General features: G+C 17.7%; 7 protein-coding genes across 7 annotated transcripts, besides 24 other annotated features; 4 read left to right on the forward strand and 3 right to left on the reverse strand. All coding sequences in view use genetic code 6, as the record gives it.

The window, feature by feature from the left end:
- Positions 1-83: a microsatellite.
- Positions 84-1500: 1417 nt separating this feature from the next.
- Positions 1501-1611: a microsatellite.
- Positions 1551-1637: a microsatellite.
- Positions 1597-1658: a microsatellite.
- Positions 1659-2986: 1328 nt separating this feature from the next.
- On the forward strand, positions 2987-4070 carry IMG5_057250 (protein kinase domain protein; the record flags this gene model as incomplete). The annotated part of the gene is made up of 2 exons (XM_004037198.1): positions 2987-3161; positions 3211-4070. 2 exons carry the CDS (start codon positions 2987-2989, stop codon positions 4068-4070), a joined length of 1035 nt encoding a protein of 344 aa, XP_004037246.1.
- Positions 4071-4354: 284 nt separating this feature from the next.
- IMG5_057260 (hypothetical protein) lies at positions 4355-4907 on the forward strand. The gene has a single exon (XM_004037199.1). The coding sequence runs from the start codon at positions 4442-4444 to the stop codon at positions 4781-4783; it is 342 nt and encodes a 113-aa protein (XP_004037247.1). The 5' UTR covers positions 4355-4441; the 3' UTR covers positions 4784-4907.
- Positions 4908-5699: 792 nt separating this feature from the next.
- Positions 5700-5742: a microsatellite.
- A 227-nt stretch (positions 5743-5969) lies between these two features.
- Positions 5970-6039: a microsatellite.
- A 341-nt stretch (positions 6040-6380) lies between these two features.
- Positions 6381-6443: a microsatellite.
- Positions 6444-7700: 1257 nt separating this feature from the next.
- Positions 7701-7757: a microsatellite.
- A 3123-nt stretch (positions 7758-10880) lies between these two features.
- Positions 10881-10938: a microsatellite.
- A 2292-nt stretch (positions 10939-13230) lies between these two features.
- Positions 13231-13288: a microsatellite.
- Positions 13231-13291: a microsatellite.
- Positions 13292-13398: 107 nt separating this feature from the next.
- Positions 13399-13448: a microsatellite.
- Positions 13449-14183: 735 nt separating this feature from the next.
- Positions 14184-14250: a microsatellite.
- Positions 14251-14761: 511 nt separating this feature from the next.
- Positions 14762-15851, forward strand: IMG5_057270 (hypothetical protein; the record flags this gene model as incomplete). Its single annotated transcript, XM_004037200.1, has 2 exons — positions 14762-14851; positions 15204-15851. 2 exons carry the CDS (start codon positions 14762-14764, stop codon positions 15849-15851), a joined length of 738 nt encoding a protein of 245 aa, XP_004037248.1.
- Positions 15130-15183: a microsatellite.
- A 784-nt stretch (positions 15852-16635) lies between the features above and the next one.
- Positions 16636-16664: a microsatellite.
- Positions 16665-17795: 1131 nt separating this feature from the next.
- Positions 17796-17852: a microsatellite.
- A 990-nt stretch (positions 17853-18842) lies between these two features.
- Positions 18843-18882: a microsatellite.
- Positions 18883-19039: 157 nt separating this feature from the next.
- Positions 19040-19114: a microsatellite.
- A 1134-nt stretch (positions 19115-20248) lies between these two features.
- On the reverse strand, positions 20249-21386 carry IMG5_057280 (hypothetical protein; the record flags this gene model as incomplete). Its single annotated transcript, XM_004037201.1, has 4 exons — positions 20249-20635; positions 20715-20770; positions 20820-20909; positions 21338-21386. The coding sequence occupies 4 exons, from the start codon at positions 21384-21386 to the stop codon at positions 20249-20251; spliced, it is 582 nt and encodes a 193-aa protein (XP_004037249.1).
- Positions 21300-21352: a microsatellite.
- Positions 21387-21403: 17 nt separating the features above from the next.
- IMG5_057290 (hypothetical protein) lies at positions 21404-24442 on the reverse strand (the record flags this gene model as incomplete). Its single annotated transcript, XM_004037202.1, has 4 exons — positions 21404-22558; positions 22599-23740; positions 23788-24114; positions 24163-24442. The coding sequence occupies 4 exons, from the start codon at positions 24440-24442 to the stop codon at positions 21404-21406; spliced, it is 2904 nt and encodes a 967-aa protein (XP_004037250.1).
- Positions 23742-23779: a microsatellite.
- Positions 24443-24450: 8 nt separating the features above from the next.
- Positions 24451-24555: a microsatellite.
- Positions 24520-24559: a microsatellite.
- A 312-nt stretch (positions 24560-24871) lies between these two features.
- Positions 24872-24914: a microsatellite.
- Positions 24915-24994: 80 nt separating this feature from the next.
- Positions 24995-26214, forward strand: IMG5_057300 (hypothetical protein; the record flags this gene model as incomplete). The annotated part of the gene is made up of 4 exons (XM_004037203.1): positions 24995-24997; positions 25038-25562; positions 25822-25895; positions 25958-26214. 3 exons carry the CDS (start codon positions 24995-24997, stop codon positions 25885-25887), a joined length of 594 nt encoding a protein of 197 aa, XP_004037251.1. The 3' UTR covers positions 25888-25895; positions 25958-26214.
- Positions 26162-26216: a microsatellite.
- Positions 26217-26269: 53 nt separating this feature from the next.
- On the reverse strand, positions 26270-27267 carry IMG5_057310 (serine esterase, putative; the record flags this gene model as incomplete). Its single annotated transcript, XM_004037204.1, has 4 exons — positions 26270-26471; positions 26515-26734; positions 26782-26933; positions 26978-27267. The coding sequence occupies 4 exons, from the start codon at positions 27265-27267 to the stop codon at positions 26270-26272; spliced, it is 864 nt and encodes a 287-aa protein (XP_004037252.1).
- Positions 27268-27839: the final 572 nt, after the last annotated feature.

Consider the following 27839-nt stretch of genomic DNA (forward strand, 5'->3'; position numbering starts at 1 on the left):
ACCCCAACCCCAACCCCAACCCCAACCCCAACCCCAACCCCAACCCCAACCCCAACCCCAACCCCAACCCCAACCCAAACCCCTACATTAACCATAACCTTAAATTATTCTAATTATTTGTTTTAATTTAATTATATGCATATATATTTATTTTTTTAATATTCTTACAATATTATCTTATATTCTTTAAAAAATGTTTTAAACTTTTATATAAATTATAAAATTTTTATGCAATTAAATTATATATCTTATATATAAATAAATACATAATAATTTATAAATTGCATGAATAATTATAAAATTAATTAGGTATTTAAATATAAATAAATTTTGATAATATATTTAAAAAAATGAATATTCGTTTTTATTAAAAAATTAATATGTTTAATAGTTATTAAAATTATTAGAATATTTAATATTTATATATTAATATAATAAAATAGATTTTAAAAAATATTAATTTCTAATTTAAAAATATATCTACTTATTAATATAGAAAATGCCTTTATTAAATTAATTTTTTAATTTTGCTTTATTTATTATCATAAAGTTCTGAAATTCTGCATGCCAGAATAATATAATTTATAGATTCTATAAAATTGTAGTAAGTTTATATTAAATTAATTATTATTATATTATTAGTCTTAAAATTAGCCTAATTTTCATCAATAAAATCTTTAACAAATTGCTACAAAAATCCAAATTGCTACTATTTGTAAATTATTTAAAATTTTATTTACAGATTATAAGGTAGATAATTGCATATTTAGGCAATAAAAACAGCCAATTTTTGCACTAAATATTTATTTATGCATCTTTTTTTCTTTTGTTTAGAAAATAAAGCTTTCTATTTTTCAATGTGTTTTTTGACTAGATTAACTTTTAATTTAAATTTCTTATCCAATCCTTTACTCCATTTAAAATATAAAAGCCAACTAACATTTTCTTTAACATATACTTATAAATGTAATAATTAATCAGAATCTCATTAAAGATATCTAAGGGAAAATTCTAATAATGTTTCAAAATATATTAAAACTTTCATAAATTTATTTATTTTGGTTTTCGAAACTAAATCATTCAATATATGTTATACCTTCAGACCATTAAATTAATTAAAAAGAAGATATAAGGGTATACATTAGAGCTATTTAGATTATCAAAATTCGAATAAAACTGGTTTTTTACATTTTCCGTACGGAAGTGATACAAAATAACCGATAAAGTTAACTTTTTATAATTTTTTATGTATATTTTAAACATTTTGCTTTGATTATCTAAGAATTTATATATGAGAGGATTCTTAAGTTATATAATTTATATTTTTTATATAAGGATCTTGATTGAAATGTATGTAATATTATAAAATTTAGAATATATATATACTTTTTAAATTTTTTAAGTTTCTATAAAAATTTTTAAAAACAATATAGTATATAAAATACGCGTAAAAAAATGGATTATGGAATTTTTTAAAATGAGTTTCGAAAAAAAATATGCTAAATAGTAATATATAAATATTGTATTATTTTTAAATAAATATAAAAAATAAATAATAATAATATATATTTTATTTATATATAAAATTAATTTAAAAATAAAAAATAATATTTATTTAATAAATAAAATAATATTAATTTTATTTAATATAATATTTAAAGAATATAAAACATTACAATTTTTATATATTTTAAATTTAAATGTTTTAAAGTTTATTTAATTTAAATATCTATTAATCTATAATAATAAATGTTGATAGTACTTATTATTTATAATTTATATTTATAATAACTAATATATGAAATATTAAAAGTTTAATATATAAATAAAAGTTTTTAATTATATATATAATTTCATTAAAATTTTTAACCATAAATAAATAGAAAAAAAAATTATGAAAGACGAGAAAAACCAAAATATATATCCAAAAAATTAACATACATATGAATTATAATAATATTTTGTTGCAAAGCAAAACAAATATATATAATAAGCAAATATTAATGTATCAAATAAATAAAATTATTATAAAAACCCTTCTTCATAAGAAAAAAAACATTCAAACAATAGAAACAAAAGTTAATCTAAAGTCCTCTAAAATTTAACGAAGTTTTAATAAATAGATAATTTTAATGAAGCTAAAAAATTATTCTAAATAAATAATATTTCTGCTAAAGATATTTAAAATTATAAAGATCCTTCGAATGGAAATTTATTAATTCATAAAATTATATTTTATTAAAACACTCTTGATTTTATGAAATTCATTAAATAGTATACTAATATAGATTTAAACTTAACTAACTAAGCAAAGGAAACTCCATTAATTTTAAGTTGTCAAATGTATTTATATTATAAATATAATTTATATAAATATAATAAATAGAAACAATTATGAATTAGTTAAATATTTACTTGAAGATAATAACATTAATATTGGTATAAATATGTAAGATATACACGGAAATACCGCTCTACATTACGCTTGTATAAATAAAAATGAAAAAATAATATAATTATTACTAGATTAAAAATAAATAGATCCAGAAATAGTAAATTAATAAGGTTAAAAAGCCTAAAACTATTTTTAGAATCTTCAAATATTTGAAAGTATTAAAAAACAGGAATTAGTAATATCAAGATAATCTTCTTTTTTACAATTAAGGAAAATATCTTCATAAAAAAGTTTTCATTCATAATTAAATTCGCTATTAAATCGTTAAAGAAATCATTCTTCACTTAAAAATTTGCCGATATCTTAATAAAGTCGGAAAAATATACTTTTTATATGCAATTAAACACTTTCTAAAACTTAGTTAAAGACAAACGATGAATTAACTTTGGAAAAATAAAACAATACTTTTTTACAATAGAGTGATTAATAAATCAAAAAAAATAAAAAATATTATCATAAATCAAAATTTATATAACCTTTAAATAAAAAAAAAGCGGAATCTCTTTCTTAAAGAAATCTTCAGTAAATTAAATGTAGAAAATTTTAAATAAATAAACTACTTATAGTTAATAATATAAAGGTATCAATATTTATAATGTTATCAAAAAAATTGGGAATGGTAGCTTTGGAGATGTTTATTTAGTTCAAAATATTAAAAATTAAAAATATTATGCTATGAAAACTTTGGAAATTGAAAAATTAACATGTAATTATTTATATGTATTTTCTATATTTCTTTTTTAAAACATAAAAAGAAAATGATAATTTAAAATATGCGTTTTCGGAAAGAAGTATAATAAAAAAATGCAATTCACCATTTATAATAAAGCTATACCATTCATTTGAAACAGAAAGGCATTTAATTATGATATTAGATTATTGTCCTGGTGGTGACTTGTATTCATTATTATAAATAAAATATAGATTTTAAGAAGATTTAGCAAGGAAATACTTAAGTGAAGTTCTTTTAGCAATAGAAGAATTACATGTTTAAGATATAATGTATCGAGATATGAAGCCTGAAAATATAGTAATATGTTCAGATGGACATACTAAACTAATTGATTTCGGTTTATCAAAAGAAAATATTGGTAAAACAACTTCTTAATCTTTTTGTGGATCGGGTGCATATTTGGCTCCTGAAATTATTGGGGAAAAAGGTCATAATAAAAGTGTGGATTGGTACTAATTTGGTATTTTAGCTTATGAGTTAATAGTTGGTTAACCACCTTTTAACTATATGGATAAATAAACTCTTTATTTTTATATTTAAAATAAATAAGTTGAATTTCCACATTTTGTTTCAGACAATGCTTAAGATTTAATTAGAAATGTATTTTTTATAAATTATTTTCATTATTTTTTATTTAAGTTATTACATAAATAACCTGAATTAAGATTAGGTGGAACTGGAGGCGCATTATAGATTAAAAAACATCAATTTTTTGAAGGAATAATTTGGGAAAATGTAAATAAAAAATAATTAGATATGCATATTCCTAATTTTGAAAATATTAATAACGAAAAAATTGATGTTTCATTTAAAATTAAAGAATTAACTGAATAAATGTTTCCTAATTGGTATTTTTTAGATTAATAAGAAATTACATTATGACTTTTTATAATAAAATACTTATATTCATTTATTAATTATAATTTAAAAAAATAATAAAAAAACAAGAATAAAATTATTTTTGTATCTAAAATTTAAAATAAAAAATATAAAAATGTCTTCAAATAAATAAAAATATTAAGATTTGCATGATTAATAATAATAAGAAAGATAAATAATAAAAGAAGTTGAAGTTATTTATGTTCCATTTCCAACCCCAATACATGCTTTACAATTTCCTACACAAGGAAAAGATAGTTAGGAGTTTGAAAAGTATTTGCAAATTTCATATTGTGATTATAAACCATTATAAAAAAAATTAGATATACATTATAAATTGAAAAATAAAATAGAAAATTTTGTTTTAAAAAAAGATGATAATAATCTAATGTATAATAAAAGTGGTGATTAAAATTAATTTTAAACAGAAGAAGACGAAGAAAATAATAAAGATGGAAAAGGAAATACAGCAGTAACTTATACATCTAAATTAGTTTCAAATTAAACAAATTATTTTGCTTCTAAATATGATTAAGTAAATAATAAGCTTCTTTTTTTTGGAATCGACAGTTTTTTGTAAATGCGTCCGAAAATTTCGGAAAGAAGAACTATTAAAGAGAAAGAAAGCATTTAAAAAAGTCTTGCAAAATTAAGTAAAGATAGAGAAAGAGATGAATAGTTAAGAAAAAGACACCCTTAAAAATATGTAGAAATGAAGTTAAAAAATTTTAACTCTTTTAAAGAGATTTATGAATCTGAAGAAAGTATAAGATTAAATTATCATGAAAATATTAACTTTTAAACTGAAAAGTAATTTAGATCAATTTCTGAACCTCCAAAAGATCTTATTCATTTAAATCCTGTTACTAAAAGTGAGTTTTAGGAATAACTTGAATCTGGCGGAAACATATGAAAACTTATATATTTAAATAATTATAAATTTATTTCTAATTAAAAATATTTTTTGTTCATGTTAAAAAACATTTTTTCCCTATATATAGTTTTTCAATTAATTTTATAAAAGAAAATTGTATTTTTTTATAAGAGGCGATATTTATTTTTCTAATAAAAAATATTCGCTTGAAATTTTTATTTTTATTTTTTACAAAAATATAACCTAAAAAGTAAATTTTTAAGACCATAAAATAATTTGTATAGATCTCAACGAGGTAAATTGTGAATCTGCAGTCAAAAATGATTATCCACCTCAAATAAATTATAAATTGAATTGTTTTTTAAAAATTAAAATGCTAAAAAAGTCTTCAAATAAAATTTAAAATATGTTAAATAATTAATTAACTAAAAATAATCTTATTAATAGTTAGTTTTGAAACTAGACTATATAAAAGAGATAAGTATATTATAAAAAACGAATTAGAACAATTTAAATAAAATAAATTAGAGAAAATTGAATAGAAATTTATTAAAAAACGAATTGTAATAATATTGAATAAAAAAATTAATATAATTATATCAAAAAGAAATCCTAAAGAAAATTTATATATGTTTAAGAATTTATTTTTATTCTAAAGTATTCAAAATAAATAATATTTTAACAAAAAATTTATTTATAATATAAAAATAAATATTATATTTATTTAACTAAATTACATTTTTATTAAGCAAAACACTAAAACAAAAACAAAAACAAAAACAAAAACCAAAACAAAACAAAGCTAGAATTTCAAAGTTAAATTTAATATTTTTGAAATATTATAATTAATTAAAATTAAATAATGATTATATATATATTCCTAATATAAATGAAAATCTAATAGTATGTTCTATTATTGTAAAACTATAAAACCTTGAAAAATTTCGTTTTTAAAACATATTAATTATATTAATTCCAATTTTATAATATATATAGTCTTTAATCCATTATAATAAATATCTTAATTATATTTAAAATTTGTATCTTTTTATTTATTTTCTATTTATAAATTTTAATTTTATATTTTTTTTTTTAAAAGATATTTTATTATTTTTTTTAAATTTTGTTGAAACAACTTTTAATTTTTTTTATAAGATATTATAATTTTACAATTTAAAAATATTTTTATTTAGAGATTAACCATTATTACTTTATTTGTTGAATTCATCTAAAAGAAAAAATTATTATTTGTTTAATCTGCTTTTTTTATTTTTCTGTATTTTTTTTAAATTTCAATCGACAAAAAAAAGGAGAGATAAAATGGATAATGGTATTTTTTATTGTTTATTAAAATTTAAAAAAGAATAAAAAAAAATATGAACAAGTATTAGTATTATAAATAATTAATTTTCTTGAAATTTTAAAAGCAACTAATAACATTATATTATAATTTTTAATTATATTTTTATTTTATATATATTTTAATATGTTTTCTATTTTATTTTTTATTCTGATGAATTACTATTTTATTATCCAATTATACATAATATATTTGAAATCAAGTTTCATTTATTTTTCTATATAAAATTTATTATTTTTAATAGATTTAATATATAATTAAATGATTTTTATTTAAACAATTTTATGCATCAATCATGATTTAAGATAAGTATTTAAATTGCTATTATATTTAAAAAATAACATTATTGATTAATTGATATTTTAATTATTTGAGTAGTAATTACTAATTTTATTATATTAATAATTTATTTTTATTTTATTTTATTTTATTTAGAAAGTTATTATATTTGATGTTATTTGCTTTTATTATTATAAATTTAGCCATTATATAGTTTTATGATTATTTTTATTTAAATTAAATTATTAGTAATTTACATAATATTTTTTTTTGTGAATAATCTTATTTTTAATATATTATTATTAAAAAAATTTTTGATTCATTTCACTTTTTAATTAAAGAATTGTTATATGTGTTAATCTTATTAAGTTTATTTATTATTTATTGCTTAATTATATTATTATTATTTTGATTTTATCTTTATTTCGTTTTATAATATTTAAAATAAATACATAATTATTGTATAATATTCAATATTGTATCTTCATAAAAAATTAATAGTTTTTATTTATTAATCATTTTTGAAAATAAGATTTGTTTAATTTTTTGTTTAAATTTAATTAAGGGATATAATAATTTAATTTTTTAGTAAATTCTTAGATTAATTATTGAAATAATGTTTTTAATCTTTAAATTCTTATTTAAGATTTTAAATATATTATTAAGTAATAGGTTGATTAGATATATATATTAATAATCTAAGAGATTATAAAATTTTTATTCTTTTAAATAATTTAAATATTAAACTTAAAGTTTTATATAATATTATATTAGAATTAATACATAAATATATATATATATATATATATTGTTTAATATATTATAATATTGAGTTTTACAATAAATTTATTTAATAATAATTTACTTTAATACAAATATTTTAAAAATTTTATATATTTTTTTTAATCTAAATATAATAAAAAAAAATTATTACAAATTTTTAATTTTGTAAAAATATATTAAAAATAAAAAATAGTTTCAATTCATAAAATTCAAATATTATATTTCTTCTTAATTAATTCTTACTTCTTATGATATAACAGATTTTTTTGATTAAATCTAATTTAAAAAAAAAATCCATACCTATTTATTATTTAAAAAAAAAAAAAAAAAAAAAATTATAATAATATAATAATAATAATAATAATAATAATAATAATAATAATAATAATAATAACAAAATTAATGATTATTTTTATTGTATTTAAATACTTCTAATTATTTAAATTGTAATTTTTAATTATCAACAAAGTTTTCTATTAATTTATTAAAATCTTATTCAATTTCAACAGATTCATAATCATAAAATATTTGATTATATTCACATCCTTCTATTTTTTTAATAGAAAAATTAAAATCTTTAACTTTTTAGTTATCAAAATAAGTCACTGATTTTAATTATGAATAAGTAGATAATGTATATTACAAATTGTTTTTTATTTGTAATTTAAATGTTTCATCTTCTTTAAATAAGCACCCTACAAATACACATATAATATTTAGTATATTATCGATTAACTCATATTAATTAAGTTATAATAATAGATCTATATTAAAGCAACCTTTAAGGATTAGAACTTTAATATAAAAAATAATTGATTTTTTAATAATATTTCCAATATTTCCTATCATTTTGCTATTTAATTAATTTATGAAATGTAATAAGTTTATTAAGTTATTCATTGTATTCTTATATTCTTTTACTTCAGAGAACATAATAAGAGTTTGATTGAAAATTTTGATAATCTTTCTTAAAGAACTATAAGTTTAATTTAATTATTTAATTTCGTTTTCATTATTTTATTAATATAATTAAGGAAAGTTTTTATTTAGATAAATTTCTATATTTTTTTCTTCATTTAGATTTTCTTTTCTTTACCTAAAGATTTCGATTTTAGTATCAACAATTTTATTTAATTTTTCTTTTACTGCATAATGTTAAAATTAGCTATTTTAAGCCAAAAAATTTTAGAAAGTATTCAGCTCTTCAATAATTTTTAAATTTTATACATCAAATAATTTTAATTATTAATTATTACAATTGTTGTTATTATTTTTTATTTAATCAATATAAACTTAAAGTTCTTTTTTTACTCCATCAAATTAATTTTCTATTATTTCCATATCAACTTTATCAGTTAACAATTTATCATTTTCTTAAACTTATTTTATTAATTTTTAACTAATAAATACTTAATTATTATTTTTAATTTCTTAATTTTTTCTCTCTTAGTTTTTATAAAATAAGCAACAAGCATTTTTTGTTGAATCTTCCCTTCCAAAAGCTTCCATTAATAGATCTTCTTAATTAGCATCTGTCACTACTCTATCATTATATTTGAACCATTTTTTTTATTATTCATTATAAATATAACAATAATAATGTCCAGAATTAGAATTTCCATCATGCATTAAAACAGAAAATAATTAATATATATATTTTTAAGAATTAGTATATATTTAATTTCTTTTTATTTTAATTAGTCTAACTATTACAAGGCTTTCTACTTATTATTGTTATGATATTGTTTTTATTATTTTAAACTATCTAATAAATCTAGTAATTTCTAATCATGACTTTAATTAATGTTTGAATCAATCTTTATTTTAATAAAAAATATACTAATTATAATTTATTTTTTACATCGAAATCATCTATATCAAGAAATTCTTCATTCTCTGATTATTATTTTTGATAAAAAGATATCAAATTCTATAATGATTACTCTAGACTAAATTCATTATATTATTTAATTTAATTCTGTAGAAAATCAATTTATTTATCTATTTTTATTAGTTATTTTCTTTCTTCAAGGGTAAGATTTTCATCATTTTTCTATTAATTTTCTTCATTTATAACACAAAACTTTCTGATATAAATTTCTTTATCAAAGCAAAAAGTATCATTTAACTTGATTGTGCTATAACTCTGTTTATCAAAATCAAGTCGATTAATATAAAATATCATTATTTGGGGGGGTGATTTGATTTTGTTATTAATTTTAGCTTAAACTTTAATTCCAGCGTTAATTTCATAATCAGGAATTTCAAATTTCTATGAGGCATCTAAAGCAGAATACAATTCTCCATGTTTAACATTAAGATTAATAATCCCTTAAACATATTCATTATATTTACTAATATAATTTTATCCTTCTTAAAAGCTTATACATTCTTAAACTTTTCCATAGAATAGATCTGTTATAGGATTAGTGAATTTTATTTCTTCTTTTTATAAATCATTATCCTCTAATTTTTTTTGTTAGCTTTTTGATGAAAAATAGTCTATTTTATTTGGAACAATTAAAATAGGTTTTTAAATAAAACTTCTTTCTTGTTATTATAAACCATTATTTAGCCTTAAGTATATATTAAAACTTTTTTCCAATAATTCAAAAGCACAATTTTAAAATTCCCAAAAATCATTTTCTTCCCCTATTTTAAATACTTCACCATTTATTTTTCTAAGAATTTCAAATAAAGTTTTTGGATTTTAATATTTTTATTTGCCTTTTAACATATTGGCAAATAAAAGTTAAAATTAATAAAGTAACTCATAATATAGAATCCTTTCTTAGTTTTATTCTTACTCTAGTTCATCTTCTATATTTACTTGAAATAAAAATTCTCTTAAATCCTTAATACTGAATAGTGTTTATATTACAACATTAAAATAACAAGCTCTTTTTTTAATTTTTATTGTTATTTTTTTTTATTTACTTCTTCCTAAATTCATAAGGCCAACTGGAATATTCAAATCTTTTCGAATCATTTAATTTGGATGTTCTTCTGTTTTTAAAGATAATTGTATAGCTTTTTATATTAAGGAATCATTTTCTGAGGATTTTAAAGCCTTTAAAGGTGTAGGTTGATTGCTTTGTTTATAAAATTTTTTATATTGTTTTTAAAAATACAAATGTTTTACTTTGATAACTTCATTATTTCTTAATCAACTTGAGAAGGTATAAATTTAGCATTTTTCCATGCTTAATAAATTAAGTATGGAGAAAATCCTAACTCTTTATAAAATGATAAAATCGCTTCAAATGAATTTTGAGATCTGAATAGATTTATAGTATTATTCATTTTCGATTCTATGTTCTTTAACTTTTTATTGTTATTTTAATAATTATTATTATTATGATTTCAAAATTTATTATATGCTTATAATCGATTTTTTCTATTATATAATATATAAATATTATTATTATTTTTTTATAAAAAAATATATATTAAAAGCTCTTAATTTAATTAATATTTTTCTATATATATAAATAATAAAAATGAAAATTTTTTAATTTAAATATATATATATTATAATAAATTATAATAATTAATAAAAATTGGAATAATATAATTATTAATAATGTAATTAAAATTAATAATTATTAATACATATGCTATCTTTATATATAAATATAAAAATAATTATATGAAAAAAGCATTTTATATTTTTAGTAACATAAAAAGTAAAAAAAGTAAAATTTTTAATAATAAATTTGTTAAATAGTAAAATAAATCACTAGATTATATAATAATTTTTAACAAATAAATTATAATCAGAATAAAAACTAAAAAAATAAACCAATAAGTTTATTAAAAAACAACTAACTACATATAATCTGAATTATAAGAAATATAATATAGAAATTCTTTATAATTATCATATTATAATATAAAATCTCTCCTAATAAGTAATATAACATTTGTAAAAAATAAAATATGTAAATAACCATAAAAAATGAACAAAAAAAACATTAAGAAGTGATATAAAAAAAAATTACAATACATAACACCCCAAAATCAATATCTAAAATTTTAAATAAGTGATTAAAGGTTAGAAAAACTAACTAAAATTCTAAATATTCACATTTAAAAATAAAAAAAATTGGATGAAAAATTTACTTAATTAAAGTGACAATATTGAGAAACAAAAAGTACTAATATAAAATAAGATAACAAAAATAATTATGAATTCGATTTTAATTCTAAGATTTACAAATAGAGTTACAAAAAAAGAATTTAATTTATAATCTAGATTTTTATTGTAAGAAAATCAAATATGACATTTATAAGAGTATTTAAGCTGAAAAGAAATGTATTTTGAGCAGATTAATTGAGTAAAAATAAATATGGCAGAAAGTAAGCTCAAAAATTGCAGAATATAGTTTTTTTATTAAGATAATAGCTTGAAAATTTTACAAAAGATACTTTGAAGAAAATAAAGATTTAAAATAATTTTATTTTATCAAGATTTTTTTTAATAAAAATATATTATCTAAAATATATAATTTTTTTTTGAAAAAAAACAGATATTTATTAAAAAAAAGGAAAATACTTCAATTTAATACAGATTAAATAGAGAATCAAATAAAAAATATAAAGGAGCATCTTGAAAACTAAAATAAATGTGGCGAAATATTAACAAGTATAAATTACTAAAATTATCAAAATTTAAATAAAAATGTAAATTAGACTAAAAGCAAGAGCATAAATTAGTTAAATATGATAAAAGAATCCGAAAGAAAACATTGTCCAACTTGAATAAAGATAAAGTAATCATAACCTAAAATTAAGAAAAAATATTCTTCTATTAGCAAAATTAAGAAAAACATATTACTAAATATGAAGAAAAGATTAAAATAATAACCGAAAATTTAACTGAGAAAATCAACTTTTTCATAATCCAACTAAATCAACTCCAAATATTAATTCGGTTAATGTATGAAAAAAAGAATTTTTAATGAAAAATAAACAAATTAGAGGTTGTATGACGAAAATAATTTTTAATAGTAAATAAACAAACAAAAAACCATAATAAAAATTAATATTGAAAATTTAAATAATTTAGAAAAAAATCGTTAAAACATTCATATACAAAAGTGGAACAGAAAAAATTTAAAAAATAGGTTAGAAAATTCAGAAAAAAATCTAAAAATTAAACAATGTTTTTTGAATAAAAAAATGAATAATTTAAATTTATTAAAAATAAATAATTTTAAACGAAAATTACTTAGAATAACCTATTTTAATAAAAATGTTAAAAACAAATACTTTTCTTAATTAATTTTTTACAAAATTAAAAAATCGATTTTTATTCCATATTTTTTTTATAGGATATAATGAGTTATAATAAATCTTTTATACTATATTTATGAAATATGTTGCTATAAATATATACAATAAGCCTTTTAATTATAATATGTAAAATTAATTCTTTATTTATATAAAAATAAAAATACTTCTAAGGAAAATAAAGAATCATTAAAAATACTAAAAATACTTTCAATAATAATGTTAAAATACTTCAATGATAATCAATATTGTTAAAAAATGAAATTATTAAAATTAAACAAAAAATATATTAAAAATGTTCATGAAATGGATTTTGAAAAAATTGAATATTAAAATATTTGAAAAAATAATAGTTCTTATTCATAAGCTAATTCTTGTAAAATTTTTCTTGTTTCTAGTATTAAGTAAAACAAAGAATTCTCTAATAGCGATGATGCTCTTATTTTGTGGAAATAAGAATAATAAAAATTTTCTTTATAATCTAAAATAAAAAAATTAATTTTGGAATTTTCTTATTAAATATATTTTTTTTATTTAATAATTTATCAAATTTATATTATGTTATTTAAATTATATTTATTTTAAAAAGAAAATTTTATTTTATATATATTTTTTATTTATATAAAAAATTTTATTAATTTTTATAAATATAAATGAATTTTTAATTAAAAAAAAAATATTTTATAAAGTAAGTAAAAATTTTTATGCAAATATTTTTAATTATTTTAATTTTATTTATAAATAATAAAGAAAATTGATTAAACAAAAAAAAATTCATTAAATAAAAAAAATTAAATGTTTGTATTTTCTTGTTTAAAATAAGTAAAAAAAATAAAATAGAAAATAATAGCATTTTTTTAATGATAAATTTTTTTATAGTTAATAAATAATGTATAAAAAAAAAAAAAAATGTTATAAAAATTTTAAAAAATAATAATATAATTATTATGATTTCTTAAAAAGAAAATTTATATAATAATATTTTAATGATCATTTCAAAATTTAAATAAAAAAAATATATAAAGATAAAACATTTATAAAATAAAGAAATAATTATAAAAAATAATGAATACAATTTTTTATAATGATATAAATATATGTATTAATAAAATTATAAATGAAAAAATATTAATAAATATTTTTACTTATAAATATTATACGTGGATAATTATAATTATTTAATAAATAAATTTTATTATATAAAAAAAAAAAATATTGAATAATAAATATCTTTTATTATATAATAAAAAAAATTATAATAATCTTATTTTTATTCTTAATAAAATATTCAAAAAAATGATACATAAAATAAATTATTTATTTCCATAAAATTTTATAATAATAAAAAATAATTAGAAAAATTTAAGTTTAAAATAATAAAAAAAATTATATTTAAAAAAGTGATTATATATTTAAATAAAATTAAATTTTAAAAAAATAAAAAATTAATTAATTTTATAATATAAATTATTTTATAAAATATAATAACCATTTATAATAATAAAAAAAAAAAACTATATTATTAATATATATATTATATATATTTATATATTTATATATTTATATATTTATATATTTATATATTTATATTTTATTTTATAAGAATTTAAAATAAAATTAAAAACAAAACCTTATAAAGTTTTTATAAAACTATTTAAAATTATTAAAAATATATAAATAATAAAATAAATGGGAAATTGTAATTTATTATGTAAATAAACTTCAAATAATATTTAAATTAGTAATTCAACATTATTTAATTAAAATAACTATTAAATAAATAAAAATTCAGTTGAAACTCCATAATCAATTTTAGATTAAAACATTTAAATTTTTAATTAAATTATTTTACACTCTCATCCTTATAGTGATTACTAAAAATTAGCTTCTTTAGGACAAGGTGCCTATGGAACAGTTTTTTTAGTAAAATAAAAAAAAAGTTGTAAATTGTATGCAATGAAAATAGTAAAAAAAGATAAAATTATGTAAAATTAAAAAATAATAGAATCAACTTTATTAGAAAAAAAAATTCTTCTTGAATGTGATAGTCCATTTATTGTTAAGTTAAGTAGATCTTTTTAAACCTAAAAAAAGCTTTATATTATAATGTAATTTATGCCAAACGGAGATCTTTACTCAGTTTTATAAAAATAAAAAAGATTTTCTGAACATATAACCAGGTTTATTATTGCTGAGGTAAATTTAATTAAGTACTTATTATAAAATAATTTTTGTATTAAATATAAAATAAAATTTAGTATTTAACTTTTATTTTCAATCATATATTTTATAGCATTTTATTTAAGTGTTTTTTTATCTTTTGGTTTTTTTTATAATTAACTCGATTGTTATTTAAGATTCAGATAAATTTTAATATAATTATAAAAATACAAATTTTTTAAAAATTATATATTTATTAAATTATTCAAAATTAAATTAAAAATAATAAATTTTATTTAATATAATCATAAACTTTTAAATTTAAAAATACAAATATTATTTAATTTCTAAAATTTAAATATTATTTATTTTTTTTACAAAAAAAAAGGTAATATTAGGTTTACAATATTTGCATGAAAATCAGAACTCAATGTATAGAGACTTAAAGCCTGAAAACATATTAATATCTAAAACAGGTCATATAAAATTAGCAGATTTTGGTTTAGCAAAACAATTTGCTTCAGAGGAGGAAAAAGAAAATGCATTTTTAGGAACTCCATATTATTTAGCACCTGAAGTTATTTTAGGAAAACCATATGACAAATCAATTGATTTATGGACTTTAGGAGTTCTGATGTATGAATTATTAGTTGGACGGCCACCTTTTTTACCTTATGGGAATATGGATTAAGATGAAATGTACAAAGAAATTGTTAAAAATTAACCTGAGTTTGATAATGAAATTTTTTCTATTTAAGCTCTTGATTTAGTAAAATAATTAATGCATAATGAACCTTAGAAAAGATTGGGTAACTAAGGTTTTTTTCATATTAAAAATCATGAGTTTTTCAATAAAATTTAATGGGATAAAATTGCTAAAAGATGCATCGAATCACCTCTCCTACCTTTTTTGAATAAAAAACCTTCTAGACAATATAGACCTAAGTCTATTTATGAGAGTCCAATTAGAAATAAAGATTATTATGTTACTATTCCTAACTTTAGCTTTACTAGAGATGAATCTTTGAATTATTGAAATTATTTTGTTTATAAATTTCTCTTTTTTTTCTACTATTTTTTTATTAATGCTTTTAACAATACATAAATTAATTTAAAATATAACTATTTTTGATATTATATTATTCTGTTTTTACTTTATAACTTTTTTATCAATTTTTAGTATAATCTGTTTATTCTTTTATAAATTTTGAATTCATTTACAAAATAATTTAAATTTTAAACTATTAATTACTAATTTTTTAAGTAAATATAAAGGCTTATTAGAATCATAAAATAAAACTTAAGTAATTAGTAAAGAGTGGATATAAAACTAAAAATTTAATAAGAATAATTATAAAATTAAAAAAATTATGTATAAGCTGAATATATTTTATGTTTTAATTAATAAAATAATTATATAAGTATGTGTTTTATTATTTAAAGATTAAATTTAAAATAATCTTTGATTTTATACTTATATAAAAAATAATATGAAAAGTAAGGAATTGATTTGTGTTTTAAATAATTTCGAATATAAAAAATAAATTGATTTTTTTTTTTTTCATAAATATTCGAACAGTGATAACATTTACAATTTTTCACACAATTAATCAATTTATTAATTCTAAAAATTTTAAATTTACATAAATTTTCTTAAACTATCTATCCAAAAATCAAATACATCTTTATTAATTTTAATGTAAAAATGACCAGCTAAAACGTCAAAAATAGAATAAATTTCATAATTTTAGAAACTAAAAAACTAAAGTAAATATTTAATAAAAATACCATCTTTTTATTATTTTTCTTATTCTAAATTGTTTTATTTATTTTATTTATTTTTTTATTTCAAAATTCCATTAACATAATTAAAAAATTAATTTACAAATTAAAGATTATTAAAACAAATTAATGTATCTGAAAAAGCATCATCATTAAAAAACAAAAATCTAAGTTTTATAAATTTTTACTAAATTTGAATTTAATAAACTTTATAATATTAAATTATGCTATTATTACAACAATTATTAATAGCAAAGTTTTCTAAATTTTGAATAAATTTTAAACAAAAGGCATTATCAACATTATTTCTTTATGTTTTGAAAATAAAGTTTTTGAATTCCTATACTTTATAACTTCCATATAAAAATTTAAGAAAATTTTAAATAAAAACTTCATATTATATATTTTAAAAAATTTATTCAAAATATATTACAATCTACTTATTTTTAGAAATTTCTTAAACCAATTATTATATTAAATTTTTATCTTTTTAAATCATATGATGTCCAAATAAAAAAGTTCTTGTTTTCTCTAACTTTTCTAATATTTCATATATAATATTTTCTTAAATGTTTAATTCTTTCCAAAACTCAAAAACACTTATTTTAATTAAATAAAAGTCAATTATGCTTATTTGCATATTTTATTTTAATTTTTATACATATGTTGAAAAATGCTTAAAATTAGACATTAAAAAGCATTATATTGCTTCTATTATTTATTCTTTTTTTTCATTTTCTGATATATTTATTTATATTTAGTATTTTTATGTTAAATATTCTACAGTTTTTTCAAAAATATCTCTTATTCTTGTAAAACCTCCTAAATCTTATATTATGTTTTAACAAGAGAGTAACTCTTTAGCTTTTAAATTAAATTATTTAGTAAATAATTCGGGGTTTATTTATTATTTATTGAGTATTTCTTCACAGATTTTTAAAATTTAATCTTATATTTATTAAGGTAGTTTAAAATTTTATATCTAATCATTATTTTATTAACAGACTTATTAAAGAAAAGAAGTCAGATAGAAGATAAATTATTGCTTATTCATGTTTTAACTTTTTAAATAATTATCAAAAAACACATTCTATTCAATTTATTAAAGTATTTCATTCCTAAATAAAGGAATACATTACTAAACTTAAATATCATATTCGATATTATATTAATTAAATTCTTTATTATTATTGTAAAAATTATTAATACTATTATTATTATTATTATTATTATTATTATTATTATTATTATTATTTTAATTTACGTAAATTCTTTTTTGCATTTATTACTAAATAAAAAATTAATTATGATAACCTGATTTTGTTAGTGAATTACTATTTTATCGCAATATTCTATTATTGTTTATTTAAGGTAATTTTTTTCGACTATTAATATTTTGTCTTAATTTTATCTACTATTTATTATTTTCATATTTATCTATATCGTTAACTGAACATTTTTATTATTTTTTATTTATTTTTATTACAGGTGATTTCTATTAATAATCTATATCGTTTGCTGAAAATTTTTATAAATTATTTAATTTTTTTATCCATGTTTTTTTCGAGCTATAACTTTTTTCATTTTCAAGTTCAAAAAGCGGAAAACTATTATTATCATCTTTTTGTTAATTAAAATTAACTATTTTTTTCAAATTATGGTCTTTAACATATTTATAGTAATTTTTGTATAATTTTTAATTATGTTAATAAGTTTAGTCAGCTTAATATTAATCTAAATATAGCATTTTTTAAAAACATTTGATATTTTTCTTAGTTTATTATATTTCCTAAATTTTTTTTTTTTTAAATTATATTTTAGCTAATCTTATTTATTTTTGAATTAAATAGTAGATTGATTATCATCTAATCTTATAAATTATAATTTTTGTTTAACTTCAGAAAGATCATCTGAATTAATATTTGTATGAGTAGAATTATAGCATTTTTTTCTTTTTTTGAATTTAATTTATTATTAAATTTAAGTACTTGATTAAGGTTTAGTGATTTATTATTAAATAATTTAATTTGAAGTTTCGATATTTTTAAGAGAGTTATTTTCAAAATCTAAATTTGTAAAAGTCGCTAATGATTTTATTTAAATTGGCTTTTTTTATTATATTATTATTTTTGCTTTTCCCTATATTTTTTAAGGACTATTGTTTGCTGATATGTTTTTTCTTACGAACAGATTATTTTCTTACGAACTTAATAATTATTAACTTATTATTCTTGATTTCATATTTATTTATAATTTATAATTTATAATTTACAATTTTTAATTTAAATATTTTTTTTTATATATAATTTATTAATAAATTATCATACACTAAATAAATGCGTAAAATTTAGATTTAAATACAATAACTAATAAAAGTTTCTTAATTATAGTTATTATTACGTGAATAAAATATAAGCCAATAAATATAAAATTTAAATAAAGAAAAATTTTAATATTTATTTTAGTTAAAATTTTTAATTAATACATTTTTTTAAAATTATTTAATATTATTTAGTTTAATTGCTCTTTCTAATATTATAATCTAAAAAATAATTTTTTATATTATAATATTAATAAATATTATTATTTAAATAAACAAATTAAGTATAAAAAGAATTATAAATATTTATTAATGAGTTATGTTAGATAAAGTATTTTACAAAGAAAATAAAAAACGTTTTCTTATCATAATTAAACTACTTTGGTAAATAATTTTTATGCTTTATTTTAAAATCTAAAGTAGGACATATAGTTTCAATAAGAAAAACAAAAAATTGATTTAAAAAAATAACAATAAGATTAAATATAAAGTTATAGATATGTAGTTTTGAAGGATCTCGACAAGAAAAGCAATAAATTCGGTAAAAAATTAATTTTAATTTTTTTAATTTTTTAATTAAATATTAAAGCTAATAATATAAATAAGAGCTTGAATATTTATCAAAAGTAAGATAAGACTATATTTAAAATTAAAAGAAAAAAGACTAAAATGTAAATAAATAAATTAATAAATATTTGATGCAACAAATAAAAGTAACATATTATTTTTATTTAAATAAAAAAATTATTTGATTCCCAATAAAGTAAGATATTTTAAAGTAAAATGAAAAAAAATAATGGGAAAAGTAAATAATGAATTAAAATTTATAAGTAATTTATAACATCTTGAATATATAAATAGTTATTTATTTATATTTAATAGCTAGTTGAAGAAAAATAATAGAAACTTAAATAAGATAAATAAAAAGAACAACTGCAAGAATTATAAAATATTTAATAATCGTAAATAATTTATTCAAATTATAGATGATATATTCTTTTAAAAGTTAAATTAAGAATTTAAATAAAACAATAATAATTGTTAAATTATTATATTTATAAAAGTATATCTTATTTTTAATTTTTTTATTAGTAAAAGTACATAATAAATACATAATAATTTAAAAACATTAAAAATACAAATGCCTTATTTTAATTAATATTTATTTTAATTTAATCATGATTTTTAACTTATTTTTTAATTATTATATTTTCAAATATATATATAACAAAATTGTTTATTGTAATAATATTAAATATATATATAGCTATTTTATTAATTTTATAAATTTTATTGTATTTTTTTAAAAATTATTTTTATTAATATTAATTTCAATAATCGTCAATAGGTTCGAAAAATTATTTTCTAAATTTATTATTTTATATTTTTTCAAACTCTTCTTATTCTTCTGGTGTAGGAGGATTTCTCCATCTCCATTCTAGATCGATTTCATCTCTCGCTTCTTCAACAAACATATGCACAGCTACATCTCCAAAATCTAAAAGAAGCCACTCATCATCTTTTCTTCCTGAAATTTTAAAGGAACGTTATTAAAGATGTGGAATGTCTAATTCTCTAATAGCTTTTAATAAATTGCTTGCTATTCTATAATTATGTCTGCATGAATAGGATGATAATATTATCCCATAACGAGGTAAATCAGTTCTATTACATTCTTCTAATAAATCTATGCACGTTATATCTTTTGCTTATTCTAGCTTTTATATTTTTAATTAATTTTTTTTTTCCAATAAATATATATATTTTTATGCATATATTTATCTTTTTTATTTTTACTTCTAAAAATGCAATAACTGCTTCAGGATTAGGATATTCACCTTTTTTAAAGAAATCTATTTTTTTTTAATTAATAAATAATTAAATGTATTATTTTTTTTTTACTTTTTTATTGTTTCAATAATTATCCTCCTAGACCCCAAACAACTCCTTTTTCAGGTCTATTTACTAATTTGTTTGCATATGGATCATCTCCTTAATATAATAATGTTGAAGAAATAAATTTGATTTATTCTTTGTTTGTGATTGGTTTGCTATATAAATTTAATTCTTAAGATTCAAGTTCATTTTCATTATTCTTAAAAATATTTATTTTATGCTAATTATCTTCTTCTTATTCTTCTTTTTATTAGTTAAATATATCTTCTAATTATTCTTATTATATTTGTTTTTAAAGTGGGCCTGCTTGAAATTTTTTTACTTTTATTGGCCTTGCAAATTTTCTTATAAGTTATTAGCATAAAAATTTTTTCATCATATATAGTTTTTTTTTATAAATAAAATCTTAATTTTATAAATTAATATAATTTTGATTCTTTGTTTTTTTCTTTTTTGAGAAAAAAAAAAGTAATTCATTTTTAATATTAATATTTAAGAAAAAAAAAAATATTTAATAAAATAACTAATAATTATAAAAATTAAGATAATAAAATAAAATCTATTTTTTTTCATAAAAAAAAAATTGACAATCAATTATCCATTCCCATATAATTAGAAATAATCTAATATATATTCGAAATCGGAAAAGCACTTCCTTATCCTCTCAAAGAAATTCTTAAATGCTCTTTATAAGCGTCATTACCTTCAATTTAAACCATAATTGGTAAATTCTTTACACTATTATTTTCCACATCCTTATAAACAAACTATCCAACTCCATTAATTAAACTCAATCTATTCATATCCGGCAATCCCATAACTTTAAGACTAACCACATTACTCAAAAGCCCTCCGGCCTTCTTTAAAACTTCATGAATAGGAACATTTAAAGGTGCCGGGTTAGGGATAAAGCAGTCTAATTTATAAGCCTAATCTGAAGAATAATTTTTCCAAAATTTATCAAAAGCTTCTTAAGGCATTTCAACTCTTTAAATGAATTTATTTGTAAATATAGGTAAATGGAATTCCACTTTTTTCGCTTATCCCCCAACCGAATATTATAAAATAGCTTATGGGAAAAACACTCTAGGCTCTGTACTCATAGCTTGCATCATAATTTGGGGATTTTCATCATATTTAATAGGCGAAATGTTAAACTCCATTCCATTACTTTCATTATTGGTAATAGAAAAAGTCACATTTTCCATTTTCCCGATTTTACTTTCGAATTACATTGCGATTTTGCCCATATGTTATTAATAATCACTCTTATATTAAACTTATAATTCTGAACTCTAATATACTATTCCCATATTAGTTGGCAATAAATTTTTTATTTCATTCATATTATTTATATTAGCTATAGTTTTTAAAGCAATAGGAATAGCTACTAAATTAACCCCCTATGTTACTATACTATTAGGATTCATGTCATATAAAACATTATTTTTTAAATTTTCAATATGCTTTTCTAAAGGTAATCTGGCCTAAGGAGTCATTTAATTCATAGAAGTGCTTGCACCACCTCCCTTTGTTAAAAACTAAACAGCTTCTTGAGCTCTTCTTTGATTTTCTAAAGCTACTGTAGGATCTTGTTATTCTTTTTTAGAACCCATTTTTAATTTATAAATACGTTTTATTAATGGATTATCTCCTTATATATCTACTGAATAAGGTGGCTATTTACTATAAACTAGCTATTAAATTTATTAACTTTATTAAAGTAATGCATTATATTCAACTCCCTTTATTTTTTATTTATATTAAATTAATATAAATATATACTCTTTATTATAAATCAGGATCAAAATGTTCAGAAGCAGTTTCAAAAATACTTTAAATAATACCTGAAAGATTAGGATATCTAGCAGCTAATTTTGCGTATGCATTAAGTAACATTTGTCTTCCTTTTTCCGATGAAAGTGTATAATGTCTGTTCAAAACATCGAAAATCCTCTAAGGATCCTTTCCTGCATCTACTAATAAATTGGAATACTCCGAAATCACAAAAGCGCCTATTCGAACTAAATTTTCATGTGCATGAGGTATATTTATGCTTTAAAATAGCCTCAAAGCAGCATGTTTTTGCAATTCAGGATTGGATTCTTTTCCAAAGCCGACAATCATTTAAATAACTCGAAACCAAATATCATCTGTAACGTAATCACCTGAAGAAGTAATCAGTTTTATTATACAATCGATATACCAAATTAAATTATCGGCATATTTTTCAGCTAAAATGGCTATTTTAAGTACTAATTCTTCCCTTATTAATAAATCTACTTTTTCTTCTGCATAAGCAAGTAATTCTTCAACTATTTTTTTTGCAGTATTTTAAGTGCACATCAAATAAAGTAAGTCTAAAGCTCTTCTTTTAATCGAAATATCGTTACTTTTGAGACTTTTTAATATTGTAGATAGATGTTTTTCGACTAGTTCTTCATTATCATGTACTACCTTGCACATTACTTCTAGTCCTAAGTATTTGAAATTTGGTTCTCGAACTGAAACAAATACTCCGAGCTTTTTTATAACATCATCCATCTTTTTTTTTGGAAAATTGTCGCCGTATTGAATTATTAAGGACGTTGCTTCGAACAAAATACCATGTTGAACATTGTTTCTATTCACACTTTTTGTTATATCAACATTTATTAATAATTTGAGAACTTCCATGATTATTTTTTTCACACTTTCATCATTAGGAATGTTAAATAGACTCAATATTTTTAATAATTTGACCTATAACCATGGATTTGGACATCCATAATATTTATAATCTTCTGAACATTCCTTATTTATTACTAACTTTCCTAATAATTTCACTATCCTAGGTACTACTTCTTCAAAAAGACTAGCAGAAGTCATTTAAGCGACTCCTAAAAGAAGAGAAGAAGCTGCATTAAGGAAACTTTATGAACTAATTTCTATTTTATTTTTTTATTTTTTATTTTATATATTTATTTATTTTAACTTCCATCAAACATCTTTACTATTGCAGGAACCCATTTAGTGGGATCATATTTTTCATTATATTTTCTATACATTCTAAGCAAACACAAAATTGCTTTTTTTCTTGCATTTACTGAACATGTTCTTTCTCCTAAAGCTAATCTAATAATTTCAGAATCTAATTATTCTGTTAATTCCCTTGGAGCTAATGCACCTATCATAGAAATTGCTAAACATTAGTTTATTTCATTTGTGCTTTGTAAGTCTTATTTTATTGCTTAAGAAATAGCTTTGTATATCTAAGAATCTCCATTTTGAGAATCTTTAACTGAATCTTTTACTAGTATGCCTTTTTTTATAATTTTATTATTTTAAAATAGAATAAGATTTTTTATACCTGTAGCTATATATCCAGTATATTTTTCAGAAAATTTTGAGGAATTTATTAAATTTGCAGCTTAGAAATGTCCGAAATCAATTTCATAACCTAAGATGTACATATAAAGCATTTTCCATACATATTTTTTGCGCTAATAACCTGATATTCCTTTATTTTCGAATTTGTTTCTTATTTTAGCCAATTCTTTAGCTACTAACGATTATTCTTATTCTTTGTTCTTGCATTAGCGGATGTCTTTTATGAATTATAAAAGACCGTTCATGGTTTCTTAAGACATTATTCCTGTTTATTTATTTATATATTTTTATTTATTTTTTTGAATATTTTTTTTGTATTAATTTTATTTTTTAGAAATTTATGTATAATTATTTATTTTTTATTTATAAATTTATTTAATTGATTATAAAATATAAAAAAAATATTTATTTATATTTTCCTCTTTTAAAGTATTTTTTATCAAATTAATTATTTTTTATATATTTAATAAAATATACATATAAAAAAGATTTTCAAAAGTAACAATAACTAACCAACTCAATATATTAATTAAATATATTCGAATAAAACAAAATAATATAAATTCTAAAAAGTTAAACTAAATATATTATAAAAAATAGTTATAAACAATAATAAAAAATTATATTTTTAATTTAATTAAATTATTAACTAATCTTCATTTTATTGATATTTATATTTACAAAATTAAATAAAAAAATAAAAGTATAAAAATATGAAAGGAAAAAAAAATATATTAAAAAAAGTCATTAAAAAAAATTAAAAAATCATAATTAAATAAAAAAAAATAGCACTTAAACATAAAAAAACAAAAATGGTAAAAAAAATATATACATATAAATAAATAAATCTTAAAGCCTAAAGCTCCCAAGAAAGTCACAAAACAACAAAATAAAAAAGTAGAAAGAAAGAGAAACTCTTTATTTCAAAGCAGACCTAGAAGTTTCAGAGTAGGTGGAGACATATAACCTGCAAGAGACTTAACCAGATTTGTAAGATGGCCTAAATACGTAACTCTATAAAGATAAAAACGCATTTTACTCTAAAGACTAAAAGTACCACCTCAAATCCACTAATTCTCAAGAACATTGGATAAGAATCACACAACTAGTTTGTTCAAATTACTTTAGAAATACAAACCTGAAACATCTTAAGAAAAAAAACAAAGATTAGTTGAAGCTGCTAATAATAAAGCTTAAGGAAAAGAAGTAGAATCTAAAAAGCCTTTCGTTTTAAAATATGGTTTGAACCACATAACCACTTTGATTGAAATAAAGAAGCTAAACTTGTCGTTATTGCTCATGATGTAGATCCTATTGAATTAGTTATTTTCCTTCCTCAACTGTGCAGAAAATAGGGTGTTCCATACGCTTTTGTTAAAGGTATTTTATTATATTTTTTACATTTATTAATCTAACATATCATTAATAATAAATAATAATCATAATTATTCATTTTAATTCACAAAAAAACCTTACCAATGACCCCATTTTTTTAAAAATTTTTAAAAATAAAATAAAATAAAAACGATATGAAAAGAAAAAAATATTTTTTTCTTTTGAAATATTGTTTTTATTGATAATTAAATATTATCATTTCTAAAAAAAAAATTAATTTAATAACATTTAATAATTAATTTAGGTAAGGCTACTCTTGGTTAATTAGTTCATAAAAAAACTGCTACTGCTGTAGCTCTCACTTCTGTGAGACCTGAAGTAAAAACAAATAATTAAAAACTTAATAACAAAACAATTTGTATTTTTTTTATAAAAAATAGGACAAGGTTGCACTTGATAACTTAGCAAGCACTTTCTTAACTAATTACAATAACAACGACGAATTAAGGAAAACTTGGGGTGGTAACATTCTAGGAGCTAAATCCCAACACAGAGTTGATGCTTAGGCTTAAGCTGTAAAAAATGAATAACTTAAAAAAGCAAAACTTTGAAGAAATCTTTACAAATTGCTTGAATTTATATGCTTTTTATAAATATATTTTTTTATATTTTTTAAAAAAATATTTTATTTAAATTTTTGCATTCATTTATATAATAATTTTAACTTTTATTTTTTAATAAAAATTATTTTATCATATAAATATATGTTTAAAATCTGTTAATATCATTTTCATTAAAGCTTCATTTTCTAAAAATGAAATGTGGGCAGCTCTACCAATCATATTATCAATAGTTTAACCTGGAATTTCAAAAGAAACATCTACTCTATGAATTCTATCACTTTGTACGTTTTTGAAAATTCCTTCAAGCATTTAATTATATATTTCTGAATTTCTTAATAAAAATTTTAAAATTTTAAAATAAATTATTATTATACTTTAAATCTTTAAATTAACCAGGAGTTTATTACATTCTTGCAGAATAAAATGGCACATAATAATCCTAAGGTGAAGAAAACAAAATAATATGCTTAAAAAACTTCAATCCATATTTAAAAGCCAATCTATAAATAAAAGTATCTTCTATTTATTTTGTTTCAGCCATTGTCATTTACTTCAAACTATATGTATTGTTCCATGTTTTCATAAACCATAACCCTTGTTTTTTTTGTTAAGCATGTTATTTAAATATATATAAAAAATACCTGCATTAACCATTTTGCTTTAACTAAACATGAATCCAAGATGTGGAGTAGAAAAAGTAATAAAAGCATGAAAATATTATTCTAAATCTTATAAATGTGGTAAAGCACTTCTTATAATTAATCCTCCTAAAGAATGTCCGACAAAACTTAATCTTAATTTAAAATAAAAATATTTTTTTATCATAAATTTAAATACCTTTATAACTTTTTACTACCTAATTAAGCATTTATAAATTATCTAACTTCTTTAGCTAAATTAAGCCCCATGATCTCAATATCACAATCTGTATCATTTTCATTAGAACATGAATGTAAAAATATCGCATCCATATGATTTATATTGATATTATTTGCGAAAAGTTTTAAATCATAAGAACTTCCTTAGAAACCATGTTAAAACACAATCACATGTGCTTCACTTTTTTTTTTTTTTTAAAAAAAGAAACAATAATAATAAAATGGTATATAATATAATATAAAAACCATGTTTTTAAAGGAGCATCTTATATTTCCTAAACAATTTTAGAATTTTTCAAAATATAGATCTCATGGAAAATAATAGGATGAAATTAAGCTTTAGGGATTAAATTAATATCTTCAACATTTAAGGGGTCTCTATTTTTATAATATTCATTTTTTCGGACTTTTTCAGCTTATTTTTTATGATTTTGATGAGTTTAGGTTTAATTTAGATTATAAAAATTATCACATAAAATTTCGTATCTAAAAATACTTTCTCCCCATTAATCTTCAATTTTGATCTTGTATTCATTGTAAAGTGTTTAAGTAAAAGTAATTGTATTTTCTTTTAATAATTGAACATATTAATTCCATAATAAAAATTAACATCCAGACAATTCATTAATTTCCTATTATAAACTAAGAACTAGTTATTTAGACTATTCTTTTTAGTCTAATTAATATTAGTCTGATATTTTTACTTTTTAGTTTATTAATTATTGTTCATCTAGTTTTTTTTATGGTCTAGGAATTTAATCTAATATTTATTTAAAATGTTACTAATCTATAATTGTCTTCTGATATATATTTACAAAGTG

The sequence above is a fragment of the Ichthyophthirius multifiliis genome (genome assembly GCF_000220395.1).
Source record: "Ichthyophthirius multifiliis unplaced genomic scaffold scaff_1120509250224, whole genome shotgun sequence".
Lineage (NCBI taxonomy): Eukaryota > Ciliophora > Oligohymenophorea > Hymenostomatida > Ichthyophthirius > Ichthyophthirius multifiliis.